This window comes from Eublepharis macularius, chromosome 15 (assembly GCF_028583425.1).
Source record: "Eublepharis macularius isolate TG4126 chromosome 15, MPM_Emac_v1.0, whole genome shotgun sequence".
Classification (NCBI taxonomy): Eukaryota; Metazoa; Chordata; class Lepidosauria; order Squamata; family Eublepharidae; genus Eublepharis; species Eublepharis macularius.
The window spans coordinates 48,023,879-48,045,585 of record NC_072804.1 but is presented as its reverse complement, the minus strand read 5'-3'; the positions used below and the strand labels follow the sequence as shown (position 1 = coordinate 48,045,585).

General features: G+C 45.1%; 2 protein-coding genes across 2 annotated transcripts; both read right to left on the bottom strand.

Annotated features, from left to right (window-relative positions):
* Positions 1 to 642: 642 nt before the first annotated feature.
* On the bottom strand, positions 643 to 8,782 carry LOC129343653 (protein NKG7-like). Its single transcript, XM_054999991.1, has 5 exons — positions 8,541 to 8,782; positions 4,093 to 4,308; positions 3,569 to 3,715; positions 2,151 to 2,279; positions 643 to 772 (listed from the first exon to the last, which is right to left on the bottom strand). Exons 2-5 carry the CDS (start codon positions 4,259 to 4,261, stop codon positions 729 to 731), a joined length of 489 nt encoding a protein of 162 aa, XP_054855966.1. The 5' UTR covers positions 4,262 to 4,308; positions 8,541 to 8,782; the 3' UTR covers positions 643 to 728.
* A 5,544-nt stretch (positions 8,783 to 14,326) lies between these two features.
* LOC129343504 (protein NKG7-like) lies at positions 14,327 to 20,381 on the bottom strand. Its single transcript, XM_054999742.1, has 5 exons — positions 20,260 to 20,381; positions 18,127 to 18,342; positions 17,614 to 17,760; positions 16,584 to 16,712; positions 14,327 to 14,612 (listed from the first exon to the last, which is right to left on the bottom strand). The coding sequence occupies exons 2-5, from the start codon at positions 18,293 to 18,295 to the stop codon at positions 14,569 to 14,571; spliced, it is 489 nt and encodes a 162-aa protein (XP_054855717.1). The 5' UTR covers positions 18,296 to 18,342; positions 20,260 to 20,381; the 3' UTR covers positions 14,327 to 14,568.
* Positions 20,382 to 21,707: the final 1,326 nt, after the last annotated feature.

The following is a 21,707-nucleotide window of genomic DNA, read 5'->3' as shown; positions in this document are numbered from 1 at the left end:
GCCACCCCCCGCCTCACTCAGCCGGGATCAGGAGCAGAGCAGGTGGCAATGCCAGCCCCCCCTCACCCAGCCAAGATCAGGAGCAGAGCAGGTGGCAATGCCAGCCCCCCGCCTCACCCAGCCGGGATCAGGAGCAGAGCAGGTGGCAATGCCAGCCCCCCCTCACCCAGCCAGGATCAGGAGCAGAGCAGGTGGCAATGCCAGCCCCCCCTCACCCAGCCAGGATCAGGAGCAGAGCAGGTGGCAATGCCAGCCCCCCGCCTCACCCAGCTGGGATCAGGAGCAGAGCAGGTGGCAATGCCAGCCCCCCCCCTCACCCAGCAGGGAGCAGGAGCAGAGCAGGTGGTAATGCCAGCCCCCCCTCACCCAGCAGGGAGCAGGAGCAGAGCAGGTGGCAATGCCTGCTCCCCTGACTTCATCCAGCCAGGATCAGTCACAGTGGAGGAGGCAATGCCAGTCTGCCTGCCCTCCCATTTCTAGAGCCCATTGTATTTTTTCCTACAATGGGCTTCGTTGCTAATTAGAGATAAAAAGAATAGCATTGGATTCCAAAAAACAAATTCTTCATTAAGCAGATGAAATCATTAGGCACTTAGCATGTGTGTGTGAGAGAGAGATGGGGGTGGGTGGGTGGGATTCATTCTTCTTTCCTTACACATTCAGGCCGTCTTTTTGCTTTTTTCCCCTGGATCTGAACTTTGCCCCAGATGCCATCCCAAAGACATAGCTCATGCCTCTGTAGTACTCGGGACAATGAAGAAAGCAAGCCCACCTGTCAGGAGAGAAAAGCAGTGTGATCAGGGAAGAGGATAAAGTAAGACAGACTTTTACTGGAAACATCCCGACCACAGGCAATTTTTACCAACCTAAAATGCATCATTTATAACTTACTGTATAACATTGATGATTTTGCATATTTGTAGGATTTAAAATGATAAATTCCTTAGTTTCAATATGGGGGGGGGGTGCCTTCAGATATGCCTGAGCCAAAATTAACCTGAAATTAGCTGACCCTAACTTGCTTTGTCTGACAATGACTCAATGTTTTCTATGAGACGACCTTGAAAATAATGATATACCTAGGAATTATCATCATACGACACTGTAGGTTGTTTTATGTAATAGTTTTCATGCGTTTACAAACCATTTCATTCGTCAACAATATTTCATTTGGTTCTCCCCCTTTCACTCTACCAGTTTCTCCAAAATTCCTCCTTTTTCATGAGAAAATTACAAGAAAAAATTAAAAGAAAATTAAAGAAAAAAATAATATTAAAAAATTCTCCAGATTCTTTTTTGGGTGTGTGTGTGGGGGGGGGGGGGGCGGCGAGATTCTTTCCGGGCCTTCGCTTCTGTAGAGACTATCAGCCATAATTTCCTTATGCCCAGTTTGGCATAACTGGAGCTAGCGGGTGCCAGTCTTGCTTGCCAGCAGGCATACAAGAAGTGATCCAGTTCCCTACAGGGATATATCTTCGATGCCCATGTTGTTTATTATCTATTCAGCAGGAAGCCACCTTTTATAATCTCTCCCTCTTATATACTTCCCTGTATTTTGACCTTTCTCTGCTCAGCTTCAATCTCTGGCAACATTGGTTTTTTCATACTGAATCTGGACAGCGGGACCACAAGTGACGCCTGACACAGGTTGGACACTTGTCAGCTTCCCTCAAGTTTTGATGGGAAATGTAGGCAGCTTGGCGGAATGTTGGACAAGTGACAGTTGAAAAGTCTATTGGACAGCAGTCGGAGAGTCAAGCTGCAAGACCAGCACGCCTACATTTCCCATCAAAACTTGAGGGAAGCTGACTAGTGTCCAACCTGTGTCAGGCGTCACTTGTGGTCCCGCTCTGGAAGAACCACATTCCTCCAGTTGCAGAGTAAAGGGGAAAACATTTGTTCCCTTCATTTAAAAAACTCATTTTGCATGTGGAAAACGTAGACATCGGGGGACTGGCTACACTATTTATTTATTTTTCTGTTTGTTTAGTTATTTCTTTAACTCATTTATAGTCCAATCTCCATGCCAACGGGCCCACAATGTATTCTGGGTTCCGCCTGGGGAATGATGAATATCCAACAGTTGCCTAAACTTCCAGACAAGAAAAATCATGTGATGATCAGGTTTAAATTGTTCCGAACATACTTACTAGTGATAAGAAACAAAGGGAATGAGGCCCAGCCTAAACCGAAGGACCATCCAAAACTTGCCGCGAGGTCTGAGTATCTATCATTGTACACTCCTGTGAACACGGACATGGCAATCAAGGTACAAACACCTAGGAATCACCAAAAAAAAAGAAGTATTGATATCCCTGCAGAACCACACATCCCTCCAGAGCTCCTGTCCGTGCCTCACCATACAAAGAAGCTAACAGGACTGCTCTGTATGCCAGAGCTGTCTAGTGGAATGAATGCTGGGGCAACTGTGGAGAAGACAAGCCTTGCAAAATATCTCTTTGCTAGGCAGTAAAACCCAAATCCAGACCTTGACTGAGCATCTTTTAACAGAGGATCTCAGAGCTCCACTGCTGACCAGTTTTAGGTACTGAAGGCCAAGTGTCTCCCCATGCCAGTTCAAAAGCTTCATGATCCCTGCAGGCAACCAGCATCTCCCCATGGTGAGACTCAAATCCCAAACTCTCATTTCCTCTGGCAGATTGACTCTACATGTTCACACGCTTGCTTGCTTGTTGTAACTCCCAGTCTTTCTTGTTTAAGTGCAAGATTTGTGTGCAGTAGCACTTTAAAGACCAACGAGGTTTCCAGGGTATTAACTTTTGAGAGTCAAAGCGCCCTTCGTCAGATACAAGTAGTAACCCTTATATCTCAGTCAGAAGGGGGGGAGGGGTGCAGCAAGGAAGCGAGTCAGCTTGCAAAGGTATATTATAAAACACTAGACCACTGAATTTGAGTTCATTCACAAATTCAGAACAATGGACCCTTCCATCCCCTCACCCCCCAGGGATGAACAGGGACACAGGATTCTTATCTCACTACAGATGCTTATTTCTACATTTCCTGCTCCTAGCATTTCTCCCCCCACTCTAATCAATCTGATTACGCTGTGCACCTTTGCATCCTGACTTCCTTCTTTTCAACACTCCTCCCACCTTCTGACTGGGATCTAAGGGACCAGGAACTTTGACTCTCAAAAGCTTATATCCTGGAAATTTTGTTGGTCTTTAAGGTGCTGCTAACCTTGTTCTCCTACTGCAGATCACCATGGCTACCCCCCTGAAATGTTCTTGTTTAATTGAGTCCTATAAATAAATAAATTAAAATTAAGGGCATAGTAAACCCTGACCTGGATAGCCCAGGAGAGCCTGATCTTGTCAGATCTCAGAAGCTAAGCAGGGTCAACCTTGGTTAGTAATTGGATAGGAGACCAACAACGATCAGGGCTGCAGAGCCAGGCAATGGCAAACCACCTCTGTTAGTCTTGTCACGAAAAGCCCACCAGGAGTCGCCATAAGTTAGCTATGACTTCAGGGAACTTTCATAGTAAACCCATGCAAAGAGTGTAACTATGGGAATCCAAACACTTCCAGACATCTAAAGGAAATACCTGCTATAACGGTGGCTGTAACTGCAAGACGAGTGGTGGAAATGGATTGAACGCGAGAGCGGTAAAACGAGGCACAAAGACCAGAGAAAGAGGCAGCACCAGCAAACATCCCCATCAGCAGGAAGGCTCGGGTGGCATGGAAGTAATCTGCAACGGGACAGAAGGGTTAGGGGAGGGGGTTGAAAGTGACTTAATGAAACATAGCAAAAAAGTAAACTTGATGTGATCTTATGTATGATTACATCCACATTCTTTTTGTGTGTTGTGTTTTTATATTGTACAGGAGTGGACTGTACATCTGCAATATTGAAAGCATCTGCATATAAAAAGAGCAAAGTTGCAGTGGGATTGCTTTTCTACAGTGTTTTATCAATATATACGCATCGAGAGGCATCCCTGTAGAAGTTTACCATCGAATTACCCCACCCTTACTCCACATATATAATCCCAGAAAAAGAATGCTCAGTCATCACTTTGGTGCCCCACGTCGATAGTTCTCCTGCCCCAGACAAGGAAGATCTTACCTTGTACATTCATCCCATATGATAAACAAATGCTACGTGCACATGCTCGCCACAATCCTGTGTAGCCTCCTGCACTATCCACTACCCAATAGTCTGAAGCCAGGGCAATGATGAGCAGCAAGAGGCTTACAAAGGAACAGACGGAGGCAGCGATCCTCAGGCCTTCCATGGTGGAGAATTATCCGGTTTCCGACTGCAATAGCAATAGGGATGAACCTGGAAAAGGATGATGGCAAATGTATAGCAGTTTGTTTAGGTATGAGCACAGCAGTGATCAGCTAGGGGAACATCCCATTCTTCAGGCGCGGACATTCCAAAGCTTTATGTCTGCAGAGGATTGGAGGAGGCTTAAGAGACACAAGAAGATGAATTTGCCAGCTGAGCAACCTACAGCATGTAAGTATAACATTTCAGCACATGGAGTACATTTAGATGTTGCCTCCTTGCCCCTTTCAAGGAAGAGGAGGGTTGTCAGCTCCAGCTTGGGTAATTCCTGGATTTGGGGGCAAGTATCTGCAGAGGGCAGAATTTGGGAAGGGGACAAAGTCATTCCATTTCTCCTAGATAACCTCCATATACTAGAACAATCTACCTCTGAATTCAAGAACTAGGGACAAACCCAAGGCAGGTCATGTGAAACAAACTGAGTCAAGCTAAGATGGCTGGGCTCAGTAAAAGAAGCCACATCCTCCAGTTTGCAGATCTGCGTACGTCTGTTAATGATAGGACATTTTGGACGTCTTTCATTGATAGGGTCACCATAGGTCGGAGGCAACTTGATGGCACATAACACAAACACACATTTTTGTTTGCTTTCCTGCCCTCGTCCCACATCAAACCAGAGATGCATAAAATTGCCTTTAGATGTCTCTTCCTTAATTCTAACATTTGCATACTCGCAAAATTCTGCAAGCTATTGAAAAGCAAGATCACTATCCCTTCCAGAGATGGCATCTTCTCACCAGACTCAGAAAAAAAAATCCAAGTGTAAAGGACGGAGGGAATAATTTTTAACCTACAGCCTGAGCTGACCTCTTCCCAAGAAGCAGTGGAGAAAATGGGAAAGAGGGCTGAGTGGAGAGAGAACCACCATCTTGACACGGTTTTGTGGACTGCGGTTGGGGGAGGAGCGAAGCCCTGATAAACCACTCTGCCATGGCTGAAAAAGTCAGAGGTGCCAGAGGCTTGTGCCAGCAAGAAGCATACAGGAAGTGATTCTGAGACCACTGAGAACCCCAAAAGTGTTGTTTTCTTCTCCCTGGAGCAAGTTATGACTAGACATGGGCACGAACAGAAAAAAAACCCGAACACGGTGTTCGTTGTTCATTGCCATCCACGAACAATAAACAATGAACATTGACAAACATGACCTGTTCACGAACATGTTCGTTCTTCGTGGGGGCAGAAGGCTGTCCTCCAGCCATCAACATCCCTACCAGACCACTCCCAGAAACCCTACCTGAGCAGGCTGCAGGAAATGTGCCAATAATAAATAATAGCTTGGCCCAGAGAATGGCAGCAGCCCTGGAACTTGAAGGGGTAGATCCCTATCCCATCACATACAAAGAAAATTCAAGCTCCAATGCATTCTCTCTATCAAAATGCCAACAGTACAGTCTCTCTCCCTCTCCACTGTCTGCAAAGCCAGAGCTGGGAGACCCCTCCCCCCTGGTCTTTGCTCCCTTGTAACAAATTTGGAGCTCCACACTTGAAAGGAAGACCTGTCTATCTATCAAGCTAAACTGGGCTTCGATTGGGGTTTCCAGGGCAACAGCTGGAGTTCAGACAGACAATCCCTGCCTCAGTTGCCAAGGGAATCGATTGAAGTTGCCAGACTTTCTGGCCTGATGAACAGCAATGAATGAGGCTTGCAATGAACACCTGTTTGTTTAGAATGGGGCCTCACGAACAGCATCTTCGTGAACAGCAGATTGGATTGTTTGTGGCTTTTTTAGTTCGTGTTTGCTATTCGTGCCCATCTCTACTTGGAAGATGGTTACATTTACCACAATAGAATTGAGCATCATGTGTTCTTGGTAATGGGAGGGGACATGGCTCAGTGGCAGAGCATCTGCTTTGCATGCAGAAAGTCCCAGGTTCGGTCCCCAGCTTCTCCAGTTAAAAGGATCAAGTAGTAGGGGCTTGGAAAGACCTCTTTGAGAGAGAAGCTACAAGTGACTTTTTCCACGTGTAGAACACTTGATCGTTCTCACAAGTTTTCCTGGGAATTGAAGTCCCAGTGTCCTTCCTCTCTCTGTTAGAATCGCTGCCTAAACAGCCAGAGAAAGCTCCCGGGGAGCAGCTCTGAAGAAAGCCGATGTGTCGGTGAAGCAAAGCAGGACGCCCAGGGAGAAAGTTGCAGCTGCCCGCCCCCAAAGATCGTTGAGAGCAGGCTTGTGACTGGAGGACGATTTGCAAACACTGCTGCTGCAGCCGGCTTTCTCTGGCTCTTCAGGCAGCGATTCTAACAGAGAGGGAAGGACACGGGGACTTCAGTTCCCAGGAAAACTTGCGAGAACAATCAAGTGTTCCATATGTGGAAAAAGCCACTTGTAGCTTGGCTCTGAGAGAAGCCAAGGAAATCACCCTAAAGAGCAGAGGGCAACCAAGATGACTCGGGGATTAGAAGAACATCTTTCCTATGAGGAAACACTGAAGATTCTGGGATTTTTCAGTTTAGAAAAGAGATGACTGGAAGAGGTGGTGGCATGATAGAGGTCTATAAAATGATTCACAAGTTAGAGACAGAACTTTTTCTCCCTCCCCTGGAACACTATAACGTGGGGCACTAAAATGTGGAATTCCTTGCTAGATGACGGAGGGTCAAGCTACAGACTTAGGTCTGGGTTCCCAGACCCAGCTCGAGTTCTTTGCAGCTACATGGAACCTTTGGGAAATAGCTGTTAAAAAATAAAGGCAAGCTCAAACGGTCTCAGAATGCCTCTGTAGGAGGAGGAGGGGCTCCTCCCTCCCTGCTCAAGGTGTTTCTTCCTGTCAAAATTGCATGGAGGAGGGTTCCCCCTATTTTTTCTGCTCCATGTGGAGTATTCTGTGCATGTGGAGCAGTAAAGACATGCTATTTTGACATGGGAAATGACTTCAGGGAGAAGGAGGAGCCCCTCTTCCCCTTGTGAAAGCATTCTGGGGCCTTTTGGGCTCTCCTTTATTTTTTAACAGCCATTTACTTTTTAACTGCTGTATGGCTGCGGAAGTATGAGTTGGGTCTGGGAAACCCAGCCCAAACTCGTGAAACATGTGCACATTTAACTTGATCCATAGTCATGGTCTCAACTTTAAAAGGGAATTAGATTCATGGATGATAAGTCTGTCCTAACAGGGGCATTAAACAGTTGCTTCTGTGCTGGATCCCCCAAACAGGACACAGCTAAGGGTGCGTATCCGACCACTCTGCTCAGCAAATTTTGAAGCTTTCCTCCATCCTGAGGAGATTTCCTTGAACAGACTTCCTCTCTTCTGTTTGTTTAGAGTTCATTTAGAATGGGGCCTCATGAACAGCTTGTTCGCGAACAGCTGATTGGGCTGTTCGTGGCTGTCTTTAGTTTGTATTGCTGTTCGTGCCCATCTCTAGTTACAACCTATTTGGCTTTACAGGGAGATGGAGGAGTTCAATCAATGGCCCCGCTTCCTAAACGGATCCTCCATGTACAGGAGCAGTATACCTCTGCTCACCAACTGCTGGGCAAGGAAATCATTCGGGGAGGATTCTTACCTCCACGTCCCGCTTGAGGTTTCCTGGGGGGCTCTGTTGGAGGTTGCTTAGGCTGGAGCAATCATTGTGGGGGCTGGCGCTGCTCAGAAAGCCTGCCAGACTCAACAGTCACAATCCCAGAAGGCTCTTCCAACATCCCTAGAAAGTGGCTGAGCAGGCTCCTCTGAGCAGCTGCAAAGTGCACAGTGCTTTGGTTTAGGGAGGCTGTAGCAATGCAGAAAAGGAAGAGCAGTGGAGAGTGGTATAGGCAGCCCTGAGGCCTGGAGCCGCTTTGGCCGTGTGAACCTGCTCTGCCAAGTGGCGTTGCTTCGGAAGGAGGAGAGGCTTCTGCCCAGGCAGGAGAGGGCGGCTAGTGGTGCTGAGCCTGGTCATCCCACTGCAGCAGCCTCCTCTGAAGGCCATATTGACCAGCACACTTTTTATTCTGGTGCTCCTGCACAGGCGCACCAGGAAAAAACTACATCATCGCCAATACGGGCCTAATTCTTGATTTTTTTTGTAGTCATCTAGCCAGTGCATGGTATGTCCCAATATGGTTTACCTTAAATGTTTTTAATGAGTCCAGCCAGTTTGTCCAGTGAAATAAAGTTACATAAAAAATAAGACTTAAAAATTACTAGTTCTTTGCTTTGCACAGGTCCTATGCAAACTGATTGATGAGATACCCTTGCGATATTCTCATCCTTACTTCCACAATTACACCATCTCAAAAACTCACCAGCCTTGAAGCTATTGAAAATGAAGCTTTTTTCCACCCAGAGCAATGGATAGATGCAATCTTCTCAGCAGGCTCAGTATCACTTCCTCCTTTCTTCTGGTGAAGAGGGCATTCTGCGTTGAGTGAGTGTAAGATGCTCTGGTCTCACGGCCCATGGCATGCCCTTTTATCAGAGATGGGCATGATTGGCACCTCCTCCTTGCAAATTCTACCCAAACTTGGTAGGGATTGTTCCTGGACCCTCCACCCAGTTCTCTCCCCCCACTGTAATAACAATCTTTTCCCCGTCCCTCCTGGACTTTGATATTTGCTGAAGAACCTCATTTCCGCCTCATGGAATTGCGTATGGGCAAGTTTGGGTGCGGCTGCGTTTCGGAAACTGGCAAGGGAAGACGAGAAGATCAGCCTCTCAAACGTTTTATTGATGGCAATCGCTTTTCCCCTGCGCACAAATGAACAGAATGGAATACTTCATCTTTCTTGCATGGGGGTTCTAGCAGCAGCGTAGCATGCATTTGGAGTGCCCGAGGCAATTCCCTGGCATGCACACGCACCCTGGACTGCATGATGATGTCACTGGAAGTGACATCATCACACAGGGTGTGGGAGTGCTCCCACAATTTGGGCCGCTCGCCTCTCCGCCCCCATCATGCAGCCCTCCACGGGAGCCGCTTGCGCTGCCGCCACCAGCTCAACACGCTCCTCAGCTGCAGGACAGCAACCCTGTCAGTGTGGCAGGCGGCCAGGTTTTTGCAGGTGGCCGACCGCGGAGCATAGGCTGTCCTCGAAATGGCACCCCGTGGCACCCCCACCCCAAATTATGTGCCTGGTGCAACTCCTCCTCTCGCTCCCCCATGCTGCACCACTGGGTTCTAGAACTAACCAACTTTACTGTAGCACAAGCTTTTGAGAACCGCAGTTCTCTTCATCACAGTTCTCTTCTTGTCTTTTGAGAAATGTGGTTCTCAAAAACATGTGCTACAGTAAAGTTGGTTAGTCTTAAAGGTGCTGCTGGACTCGTTACTATTTTGCTACTACAGACTAACATGGATAATTCCTCTGATTCTAGAACTGTGTGCCTTGGGCTATGGGTCTGCTCTTTGGGGTCTTACTGGCTAGAAGGGTCGCCAAGACACTCACTTGCTTGCAAGAAGGGCTGCTTGATAGCTTGACACTTTTCTCCCTTCCCTATTGTATTTTCCTCTGCCAGGCCATCTTGGTGATGAATCTGATCAGATAGCACTAAGCACATCTGGTGAGCTGGGTGCACAGAGGATATTCAGACAAGGAAGTTGAAAGGGGACATCCCAAGGCACTGTCCGGAGCTGAGCTACCATGGCGGAAGAATTTATAAGCAGGTAGAGTTTGTTTGTTGCCAAAGGCCATAAAACATATATAAGAGAGTTGTATATACAAATCAGTGATTAAACATATGTACAGATACTGATAGATTAAAATGATCTAGGCAGAAAATACCAATTGAATAAAAGTATTACTATCACGGGAAACAGCTCTAGCTTGAATTGTCTTGGATGCTAAACCAAAAAGAGAGACTCTATATGAAACAAATGCAACAGTATCAGACAGGAGAAAAAGCAGTTTCTCAGAGCCTGAAGAGAAGTTTAGATTCATTAAAAACTCTGCTAGGAATTTAATCCTTGGCTCTGCATAGAGTGAGCAGGATAATAGGTAGTGTAGAAGATCCTCTACAACATAGGCTTCACAAATACAGTAGTGAAGAGCTTGGGGTATTTTGTGTCATGACCAGTTAACAGCATTGCGGGCATAGTTTGAAATGGAATTGAGGTAAAGGCTGTGAGGTAACGGCCATTTCCACATGCTGTTAAAGAGACGGTCCACTTACTGAACTCTGGTGGGAGTTTCTTTCACTCACTTCAGACGTCTCCGATTTCAAAGCGGAAGCAGGCAGTTTGTCTTCCGTTTGTTTAGCGTCTTTTCTGAGAATGGAATTTCCCACTCTTTCCTGTGCCGGCTAAAAGAAGCTGAAAAAAATGAAAGCCAAACTGCCTGTTTCCACTTTGAAATCGGAGACATCTGGAGTGGGTGAAAAAAACCGCCAGAGTTCAGTAAGTGGGCCGTTTCTTTAACAGCGTGTGGAAACGGTCAAGGTTGTGAGGAAGGATATTAACCAAATAGGGGGCTCTAACATGATCCTTCTTGAATAGTTTAAATCATTGGTAAAATTTAGAAAAAAAGATTGCCTGTCTATCCATTACAGCATCACAGTGGAACATCCAGTCCTGAATTTTAAAGTGAGCAACCGAGACACCCTGGGAGTCATCGCAGATGGAGTAATACTGAAGGATGTTCTTATAGCTGGCTAGTTGTACAGTGTCATTTTCCAGCATAATTTCATAGTATGGGGGGGGGCATGCCAGTGACTCTGGACACATGCCAGGCCCTTCCTGCGGATCACCCCAGCTGGGGCAGGTGTTGCCTGGTCCTCCCCTAACCACGGGGATGGGGCGAGTCAGCATCCCGCCTTGGTTGACGCCTAGCAACTGACTTAGAAGCAGAGCAGACCAGGGGGATCTGACTGTTTAATTAAAAGAGGGAGGTGCGTTCCCCTGCCTTTCCCAGTCAGCCAGGCCCAGGTAAGTGGGGGTGAGGGTAGAGGGTGAGAGGAGGGACTGACAATCCTACCTGAGGTGGTAGGGAGGCCCAGCCCGGGCCTTTGCCAGTCCAATGTGCTGGGCCTTCCTCCCTCCCACAGTGGCCTGCTCAGGGTCCCCTTGGCATGCCCTGTTGCCAGTGGCTCACTTTTCATCTCCACGGAGGGGCATGTTGGTGTGCTTGTGCAAGGATAAGAGGTAAGCCCTCACCAATACAGCTTGCTTTTTATAAAGTGCGGTCATAGATGTTTTGATATCTTGCTTCTTTAAAAAAATACAGTGTATTTCAATCCCAATCCAATCCTAGCCATTTAATCGTGTCCGATCCTTGGCTACTCTGTAGATCGTATCCCTCCAGGCCTTTCTGTCTCTGACTGCTTCTTTCAATTCCTTCATGTTCAGTCCAGTGTCTTTCATGATGGTATCCAGCCAGCGGGTCTTTGGCCTTCCTCTCTTCCTCATTCCACTCACCATTCCCAGCATCATTGATGTTTCTAGTGAGTTGGCCCGCATTATGTGCCCGAAATAGCTGAGCTTCTGCTTTGTAATCTCCCCCTCCAGAGACATGTCAGGTTTTATGCGTTCCAAGACAGCTTGGTTTGTTACTTTTGCTGTCCAAGGGATCCTCAGGAGTCGTCTCCAACACCACAGTTCGAATGAGTCCATTTTTCTCCTGTCCATTTTTGTTAAGGTCCATGTCTCACATCAATAAAAAGAAATAAACTCTAGAAGCAAATTCAAAAAGAGTCCAGTAAGACTCTTTAAGACTAACCAACTGCATCTGACGAAGAGAACTGTGATTCTCGAAAGCTTATGCTACAATAAAGTTGGTTAGTCTTAAAGGTGCTACTGGACTCTTTTTGATTTTGCTACTACAGACTAACACGGCTAACTCCTCTGAAACTCTAGAAGGATTCTGTGTGTCTTGAACTGAAAAGCTTTGCAAGAAGAACCCTCTAAATTTTTGTACTGTTAAGTGGCAGTGCTAAGAAAGCAAATTCTGTTTTGCAGGGTCTTCTTAACTAATTGATGAAGACTATCCAAGAAGGGTAAAGATAAATCTTTAGTTTGAGATAAAGACTTAGTGAGACATGGAGTGATTCCGCACACGTTGGATAATGCACTTCCAATCCTCTTTATAGATCATTTGGAACAGATTTTTTTGTGTGCGGAACAAAAAATCCACCTCAAACGATTGATAAAGTGCATTGAAAGTGCATTATCCAACGTGTGTGGAATCAGCCATGGATAAGAAAGCTGTTACACTGAGATATTCTGCATACAAAGCAGATGCTTGATGGCCCGGCCCCTCCCATTAACAAGAGCAAATGAAACTGCATGATATTGGAGTAAATCCAACCAACCTCCAAGGTGTCTCTGGGCACTTTTATACATGCAGAATAATGCACTTACAATTCACTTTCAGTGCACTTTGAAACTGGATTTTACTGTGTGAAACAGCAAAATGCACTTGCAAATGATCACCAAACTGCACTGAAAGTGGACTGAAAGTGCATTATTTAGTGTTGTTAAAGTACCCTCTCTCTCCAGCTTAAGAAGCTTTCCTCCAACTTGTTGTATTCCTGTATAGTGAAGCCAGCCTATTGCTCAGATCCTGAACTCCATTTTAAGTATGGAAAGCACCAGAATATTATTTTTCAGGCACAAAGCTGTGTCTCATCTGGAAAGATTCCAAATGACATGTTCTCTGAACAGGGAAGAACAAGTGATGTTTGCTTTTGCAATGTTTGCATTAGCTTATGTGGACTAAGATGAAATCAATAATGGGGCCAAATTCGGTCAAAAATGTCACAGAACCTAATAGTAGAAGAAGGGGGGCTAACGGATAACAAACGCAGATTTCGAAAGGACAATCTTTTTCCTTTTTCTGACTTTTAAGATTCAAGACATTAAAACACAGTAACTTTCACATCTACTCTTACGTCTTGAGAAGGAAAACATTGTGCACACACTAGTAGTCATGAGAACACAATTAAAGAGAGGAAAATGAGGAAGATCCACAGCAAGAAAAATCCTTTTAAGACCCTCTGCTGTTTTCAAGAGAAACAATGACAGTCCATCTGCAGAAGCCAGTCCAGTACGTTCAGAAATGCTAGTCCAAGTCACTGAGAAACACTGTCTTGACTATAACATCTCTTTGACACTAACCACATGATTGTTTTGCTGGAAACACATATATATGCATATATATATCCATATATTCACAGCTCAATCAATCTCATTGTAGCTTTACATGAAATAACTCAGCAATTACTAGGCATATATCAATTACATAGGCCTTAATCATAAGGAACTCAGGATATACTGAACCAAACAAAATGGAGTCTAAATGAACCTTTGGATAGATACGTGGCAGTAAGCTAAAATCTAGGGGATTTTTACTGATACATGTTATTCATATGAGTAATGATAGCAAATATTGAGGGATCAGAATGACCTGACCGTTTTACAGATGTCACGATCTCAGCGCAAATTCTGCAAATGTTACAATTTTTAGGTGATTTCCAGTGCCAGGAATGACTCTGAGGAATCTCACTGGTGAATTTGAATGGGATGATATAGACCAAAATCGTATAAAAATGAGCAGTAAAAACCATGGAGTTTAAGAAGCTAGGAGGAGAGAAAGTAAGGAATATCTCCTTGCTATCTCTCCTTTCCCTTTCAGATTGGCAAAGCGCTCTCCCATTCTTTCCATCAACGGGAACCTCTGGGACATCTCCAGGATTGGTAAGATAACTCATTATGCCTTGTTCTTATTGTATTGTTAATTAAGCTATTGTACTGCTAAGACCATACTGTACCATGATTCTCAAAGTCTCTGTAACCTATGCAAAATGATTTAAATAAAACTTACTGAAATTCATGTCCAGACCTGTGTTGTACCCTTGCTCTCTCTTCATTTGGGGAAAATCTGTTCAGTTGAAGGTATGTTAAAGGTCCCCCCTTTCACATAGTAAACTGCTAGCTAAAGGTAAAGCTAACAAACTGAAGTGGCTCTTTCTCCAATGGAAGTTTCATCACTTCCCCCTGTAGAAATGAATTACAGAGACCTCTGTCTCCGCTACAAAAAGAGGAGAACATACGCATTCTGTTGTTATAGAGAAGATCACAACTCACAAAACAATTGGGTATTTTTATTTTTCAATCTGTATTTTGAACAGAGCAAAATTAGGGATAAAAAGAACAGCGCTGGATACCCAAAAAACTAAATTCTTCATTAAGCAGATGAAATCATTAGGCACCTTGCATGCGTGTCTGTGTGTGTGAGAGAGGGGGGATTCATTCTTCTTTCCTTATACATTCCGGCTGCTGTCTTTTTGCTTCCCCCCCCCTGGATCTGAACTTTGCCCCAGATGCCATCCCAAAGACATAGCTCATGCCTCTGAAGTACTTGGGACAATGAAGAAAGCAAGCCCACCTGTCAGGAGAAAAAAGCAGTGTGGTTAGAGAAGATGGTGAAGTAGGACAGAGTTTCACTGGAAACATCCCGACCAAAGGCAATCTTTTCAAATTTTGATTATTAATTTTTTATTATTGAGTGTGGAGGAGGAGGTATGCATCAAGTATGTGTAGCACAGAGGGATAATATACAGGAATGGGATTTAATAAAGGTCTTTATTGTTATATGGACATACATTGAAAAAGATTAAGTTTGTGTGCACTCTGTATTATAACAATTTGTGTAGCGAACAGCTGCAAAATCTTCTTGACCTCATTAATTTTCCCCTCCCCTTTTTTCTTTCTGTATCCTATTTTTACTTTGATAAAATAAAATAAGGGGGGGGGAAAACCAACCTAAAATTTATAACATTTATAACAGTAGCAGCTTTAAGACTAACCAATTTTATTGTATCAGATGCATCTGACGAAGAGAACTGTGATTCTCGAAAGCTTATGCTACAATAAAATTGGTTAATCTTAAAGGTGCTACTGGACTCTTTTTGATCATTTATAACTTATCATATAACATTGATGATTTTGCATATTTGTGGGATGTAAACTGATAAATTCCTTGGTTTCAATATGGAGGGGGGCATTTTTTCAGATATACCTGAGCCAAAATTAACCTGAAATTAGCTGTTTCAGGTCAGCTCAGGGGGGGTATACGAAATAACCCCAAACACTCCCAAAACTGCAGGAGTAATATCTCCTAGAATTTCAGGAGTGTTATTGTTTTCAGGGAAACTGAAGGCCAAGCTACACATGACGAATGACACTTGAATGGCAAGTGTATTTCTCTCTGTTCACTTGCCCTCCACTCAATCCACTTGCCGTTCAAGTGTCATTCGTCACTTGTAGCTTGGCCCTTAGGAATTGGGGGGGGGAGACATCCTGACTTTCAGTTGCTTTGTAAGATAATGTCTCAGAGTTTTCTATGAGAAGATCTTGAAAATTATAATATACACAGGAATTATCATCATAGATTGTTTTATGTAATTGTTTTCATGCTACACATATTGAGTGAGTAAAACTTCAACTTACATTTCAGGGTCAAGCTACAAGTGACAAATGACACTTGAACAGCAAGTGGATTGAGTGGAGCGCAAGTGACCAGGGAGGAATACACTTGCCATTCAAGTGTCATTCGTCACTTGTAGCTTTGCCCTCAGTCATCAACAATATTTCATCTGGTTCCCTCCCCCCCACCCCCCCTTCACTCAGTCAGGTTCTCTGAATTTTCCCTTTTTCCATGAGACAATTAAAGGGGAAAATGCTGACTAAATTTTCACCAGATTTTTTGTTTGTTTCTTTGTATCTCGGCCTTCGCTTCTGTCGAGATCATCAACCATAATTTCCTTCTGCCCAGAATGGCATAAATGGAGCTAGTGGGTGCCAGTCTTGCTTGCCAGCAGGCATATAAAAAGTTATCTGAGGGTAAAACCTCTATGGGAATTGACCTACAGGAATATATCTTAGCTGTCCGTGTTGTTTGTTATCAGTTCAGCAGGAAGCCACCTCTCATAACCTCTCCCTCTTATATATTTCCCTTGTATTTTGATGTTTCTCTGCTCAGCTTCAATCTATGGCAACATTCGCTTTAGCAAGTTTCATAAGGAATCTGGGAGAACCAGTTGCAGAGTAAAGGGGAAAACATTTGTTCCCTCCATTTAAAAAAATCAATGTGCATGTAGAAAACGAGGACATCAGGATGAATGTTTCCTATCTAGCCGGCTGCACTATTTATTTATTTATTTACTTACTTATTTATTTATTCAATTCATTTCTAGTCCGCTCTCCCTGCGAGCGGGCCCACAACGTATTCTGTGTTCACAAAGTTCCACCTGGGGAATGATGAACATCCACCTGTTGCCAAAATTCCCAGGCAGACTTCTATCCATTCAAGAAAAATCATGTGAAGATCAAGTCTAAGTGTTCCATACATACTTACTAGTAATAAGAAACAAAGGGAACGAGGCCCAGCCTAAACCGAAGGACCATCCATAATGTGTTGGGAGGAATGAGTATTTATCATTGTACACTCCTGTGAATGTAGACATGGCAATCAAGGTACAAACACCTAGGAATCACAAAAAAAAGTATTGATATCCCTCCAGAACCACACATCCCTGCAGAGCTCCTGCCCCTGCCTTAACAGACAGAGAAGCTGTAGGGTTACCAGTCCACTGCTTGGAATGGGGGATCCCCCGCTCCTACCCTTTGCCACCCACCACTGTGCCTCCTGGGATGCACTCCTGTCCTGGGCAGCCGACTCATGAACCATTGGGGCCTAAATTGGCCCACTGTGAAGCACAGAAGTCCTCTGGGGCCCTCCCAGCAGCGCTCCCATGCAGCATGCTCCAGTGGGCCAATTTGAGCCCCAAACGGGCTGAATTGGGCCCATTAGGGGTCTAAATTGGCCTGGTGTGAAGCACAGGTGCTCTCTAGAGCCCTCCCAGCAGTGCTTCCATGTTCCACAGCAGGCCAATTTTGGCCCCAAATGGGCCAGATTCAACCCGCTGTGGAGTGTGGGAGCACTGCTGGAAGGGCCCAGGAAAGCTCCTGAATTTCACAGTAGGCCAATTTAGGCCCCAAATGGTAGCGCAATGCCCGGTGCAATGACTTCACTTCCCGGAAGTGACCTTATTGCAGAGTTTGGGAACACGCGCATGCAAGCCGAAAGTGGCCTTCTGCTGGCCTGGAAGTGATGTGACATTTTCATGAACAAAATGAACTGGTTCGTGAACCGGGGCAAGTTCGTGAAAGTTCATGGTTCATGAAATGTGACGAACCACAAACTGCACGGTTCATTGTTTTTCTGGTTCGTGCCCATCTCTACAGCTTACCACTCTGCGCCATGGGGTACAAATGAAGTATAAAATAAATAATGAATAAATAAATAAAAATTAAAGGTACAGTAAACCCATGCAAACAATAGAACTATGGGAATCCCAACACTTCCAGGCATCTAAACTAAATACCTGCTATAACGCTGGCTGTAACTGCAAGACGAGTGGTGGAAATAGATTGACTGTGAAAGCGGTAAAACGAGGCACAAAGACCAAAGAAAGAGGCAGCACCAGCAAGCATCCCCATCAGCAGGAAAGCTCGGGTGGCATGTATATAATCTGCAACAGGACAGAAGGGAGTTAAAAATGTGTATTAATTAAACACAGCAAAAAAGCAAACTTGATGAGACCTTGTGTATGATTATATCCACATTCTTTTTCTGAGTGTGTTATGTTTTCATAATGTACAGGATTGTACATCTGCAATATGGAAAGAATCTGGAAGTAAAGAGAGCTTTACAGTTGCAACAGGATTGCTTTTCTACGGTGTTTTATCAATACGTACACACAAAAATAGACATCACTGGAGAAGTTTCCTGTCATATTCCCTCTTCCACATGTTTGATCCCAACAAAAGAATGATTAGTTATCACTTCGGAGTATCGTCTCTATAGTCCTCCTGGCCCAGGACAGGGAAGATCTTACCTTGTACATTCATCCCATATGATGCACAAATGCTAGGCGCACATAATTGCCACAATCCTGAGTTGCCTCCTCCACTATCCACTATCCAATACTCTGTAGCCAGGGCAATGATGAGCAGCAAGAGGCTTACAAAGGAACAGACGGAGGCAGCGATCCTCAGGCCTTCCATGGTGGAGAATTATACGGTTTCTGACCGCAATAGCAAAAGGGATGAACCTGAAAAAGGAGGATGGCAAACGTATAGCAGTTTGTTTTGGTATGAGCACGGCAGTGACCAACTAGGGGAACATCCCATTCTTCAGGTGAGGACATTCCAAAGCTTTATGTCTGCAGAGGATTGCAGAAGGCTTAAGAGACACAAGAAGATGATTTTGACAGTCGAGAAACTTACAATATGTAAGTACAACATTTCTACACATTTAGAAATGGCCTCCTTGCCCCCTTCAGTGCAAAGGAGGGTTGTCAACTCCAGCGTAGCTAATTTCTGGAGATTTGGGGGTAGTACCTGTGAAGTACAGAGTTTGAGGAGGGGGCAAAGCTCAGGAGCTGCATTTCTCCTAGAGAACCCCCATATTCTAGAGCAATCTACCTCTGAATTCAAAAACTAGGGACAAACCCAAGGCAAGTCATGGGAAACAAACTGAGTCAAGCTAAGATGGCTGGACTCGATAATGGCTGGACTCAATAGAAGAAGCCACATCCTCCCGTTTGCAGGATATGAGTAAGTATGTTAATGAGAGGACATTTTGGAGGTCTTTTATTCACAGGGTCGCCATAGGTCGGAGGCAAATTGACGGCATCTAACACACCCCTGCCCTCGTCCCATATCAAACCAGAGATGCGTAAAATTGCCTTTAGATGTCTCTTCCTTAATTCTAACATTTGTATGGTCACAAAACTCTTGCAAGCTATTGAAAAGCAAGATCACTTTCCCTTCCAGAGAAGTGCATCTTCTCACTGGACTCAGAATCACGTCCTAGATTCTTCTTGCTAGCACAGGTCTCTGGCACCTCTGACTTGATCAGCTACAGCAGAGTGGTTTATCAGGGCTTCACTCCTCCCCCAACCAAAGTCCAGAAAACCATGTCAAGAAGGTGGTTCTCTCTCCACCCAGTCCTTTCCCCATTTTCACTGCTGCTTCTTAGGAAGAGGTCAGCTCAGGCTGTAGGTTAAAAGTGATTCCACCAGCCCTTCACACTTGGGGTTTTTTTTTCCTAATCACAACTTTTTTGGGGTTCTCAATGGAGCAGAAAAAAGGAGCTGCACTGGGAAAATGGGAGAACTGTAGCTTTTCTCTTTTCCCTCCTCCACAGAAGTGAATAGACCAGAATGCCTCACCTCTCTTTGAGTGGAGGAAAAGAGTACCTGACTGCAACTCAACCTGCTTTCCAGGTCTCTCTTCAGGTGTTCCCATAGGTCCTGTCTAGGATTGCCAGCTTCATGCGATTAACCTTGGAGATATTGGGGCGGGGGGGGGGAGCACTGTGATGTCACCATGTCACTGACACTCTAGGAAAAAACCATAGGATCATTTTGGGAGATGGTCCTTCATGCTAAAATACAGGCACTGCTCCGTGATGCCCTTCTGCACATCTCTGCATTCTGGCAAGTGGACACAAATGATCCACTCCAACGAAGTGCGCAGAAGCACATTGACTTCTTGTTTCTTGACATTTAACTTAAGCAATTCACTTCAATAAGGTGTGGTGGTGATGGCTGGCCTAGATGGTCTTTGAAAAAGGCAGTAGACACAAATTGCTGGATGGGAGATAGATCAACCGATGGACAAGTGGAATTGTCACGCTTAGCGACGCTCCACCTTTGAAGGGCAGAAACAGACAAAGGAAGGCTTGTATTATTCATGCCTGATTCTCGATACTTTTTTATAGTGAGCTAGCCAGTACACGTTGAATGGGCCCATGGTCTGACCCAACAGGGCTTGCTGTCTGTGTTTTTAATAAGTCCAGCCAGTTTGTCCAGTGAAATAAACACAATCAGACAAAAAAAAGACTTAAAAAAAGGCTAGATTTTTTGCTTTGCTTTCTGGCACAGGTCCTATGCAAACTGATTGATGAGATACCTTTGAGATATTCTCCTCCTTACTTTCACAATCACACCAGCTTAAAAACTCACCAGCCTTGAAGCTATTGAAAATGAAGCTTTTCCCCACCCAGAGCGATGAATAGATGCAATCTTCTCACCGGGCTCAGCATTACGTCCGTTCTTCTGGTGAAGTGGGCATTTCGCATCCAAAAAGTGTAAGAAGCTCTGATCTCACTGCCCATGGCATGCCCTTTTATCAGAGATGGGCAGGAGTGGCACCTCCTCCTTGCAAAGTCCAACCAAACGTGGCAGGAATTGTTCCCCATCCCATTTCCCACTGATAGCAATAATTCCCCCACCCCTCCTGAACTTTGGAATTTGCTAAGGAATTTGCTAAAGGATTATATTTCCATGTATTTGTATGTATCCCAGAATTTCCACCACAATGACAACTTCCTTATTGATTCAATCATGAATCCAAACAGGCTCTAATAGGCATGCCACTAAGGTAATTCAACCATCCAACACAGATCTTCAAGACAGAGAGACTGTGACGCTGAGAGATCTCTGTCTTTTGGTGCTACACCTCTGAAGATGCCAGCCACAGCTGCTGGCGAAACGTCAGGAACTACAATGCCAAGACCACGGCAATACAGCCCAGAAAACCCACAACAACCATCGATTGTATTTCCACCTCATGGAAGTGCGTATGGGCAAGTTTGGGTGGGGCTGTGTTTTCGAAACTGGCAAAGGAAGAGGAGAAGATTAGCCTCTCAAGCATTCGATTGAGGGCAATCTCTTTCCCCCTGCACACAAATGAATGGAATGGAATGCTTCATCTTCCTTACATGGAACGGGTGCTTTGGGCAATGGGTCTGCTCTTTGGGGCCTTACTGGCTTATAGGGTCTCTGAAAGACTCACCTACTTGTAAGTAGAGCAGCTTGATACCTTGTCTGCCTTCACGGTTGTATTTTCCTCTGCCAGGCCATCGTGGTGATGAATTCTATCACCATCAGATGGCACTATGAGCAAATTCCCCCTCCTCCTCCCGCTCCACTGAGAGAGGGAAGGGGCATGAAGTGCCAGCAGCGTGTTGCTTCCTTATAATGGGCAAATTGCCATTCCATACAACAGAGCTGGAAGCCTTCCTCCGCACTTCCTGTGACAGAAGATGTCCTGCCACTATCAGAAGAGCCTCTTGCTGTTGGAGGAAGTCTCCCCAAGATGGAGGAAAGCTTCAAAATTTGCTGAGCAGAATGGTAGGATACACACACTTAGCTGTCTCCTCTCTTGCCCTCCTTCTTATAAGGGGTATCCAGCATGGAAGCAATTGTTAAATAGCTCTGCTAGGAAAGACTGAGAGCCAAGCCACAAGTGACAAATGACACTTGCCTGGCAAGTGAACAGACACACGTGTATTCCTCCCTGTTCACTTGTGCTCCACTTGTGCTCCACTTGATCGTGATCGTGATCACTTGATCGTGATCAAGTGGAGCGCAAGTGGAGCACAAGTGAACAGGGAGGAATACACATGTGT

Bases quoted from the DNA above. Each gene is read 5' to 3' on its own strand.
- LOC129343504 (XM_054999742.1), bottom strand. From the start codon at position 18,295: ATGGAAGGCCTGAGGATCGCTGCCTCCGTCTGTTCCTTTGTAAGCCTC. The intron at 17,761-18,126 runs GTAAGATCTTCC...GTCCTGTTGCAG, and splicing joins ATATGGGATGAATGTACAAG to ATTATATACATGCCACCCGA. The intron at 16,713-17,613 runs GTATTTAGTTTA...TGTGATTCCTAG, and splicing joins TACAGCCAGCGTTATAGCAG to GTGTTTGTACCTTGATTGCC.
- LOC129343653 (XM_054999991.1), bottom strand. From the start codon at position 4,261: ATGGAAGGCCTGAGGATCGCTGCCTCCGTCTGTTCCTTTGTAAGCCTC. The intron at 3,716-4,092 runs GTAAGATCTTCC...GTCCCGTTGCAG, and splicing joins ATATGGGATGAATGTACAAG to ATTACTTCCATGCCACCCGA. The intron at 2,280-3,568 runs GTATTTCCTTTA...GGTGATTCCTAG, and splicing joins TACAGCCACCGTTATAGCAG to GTGTTTGTACCTTGATTGCC.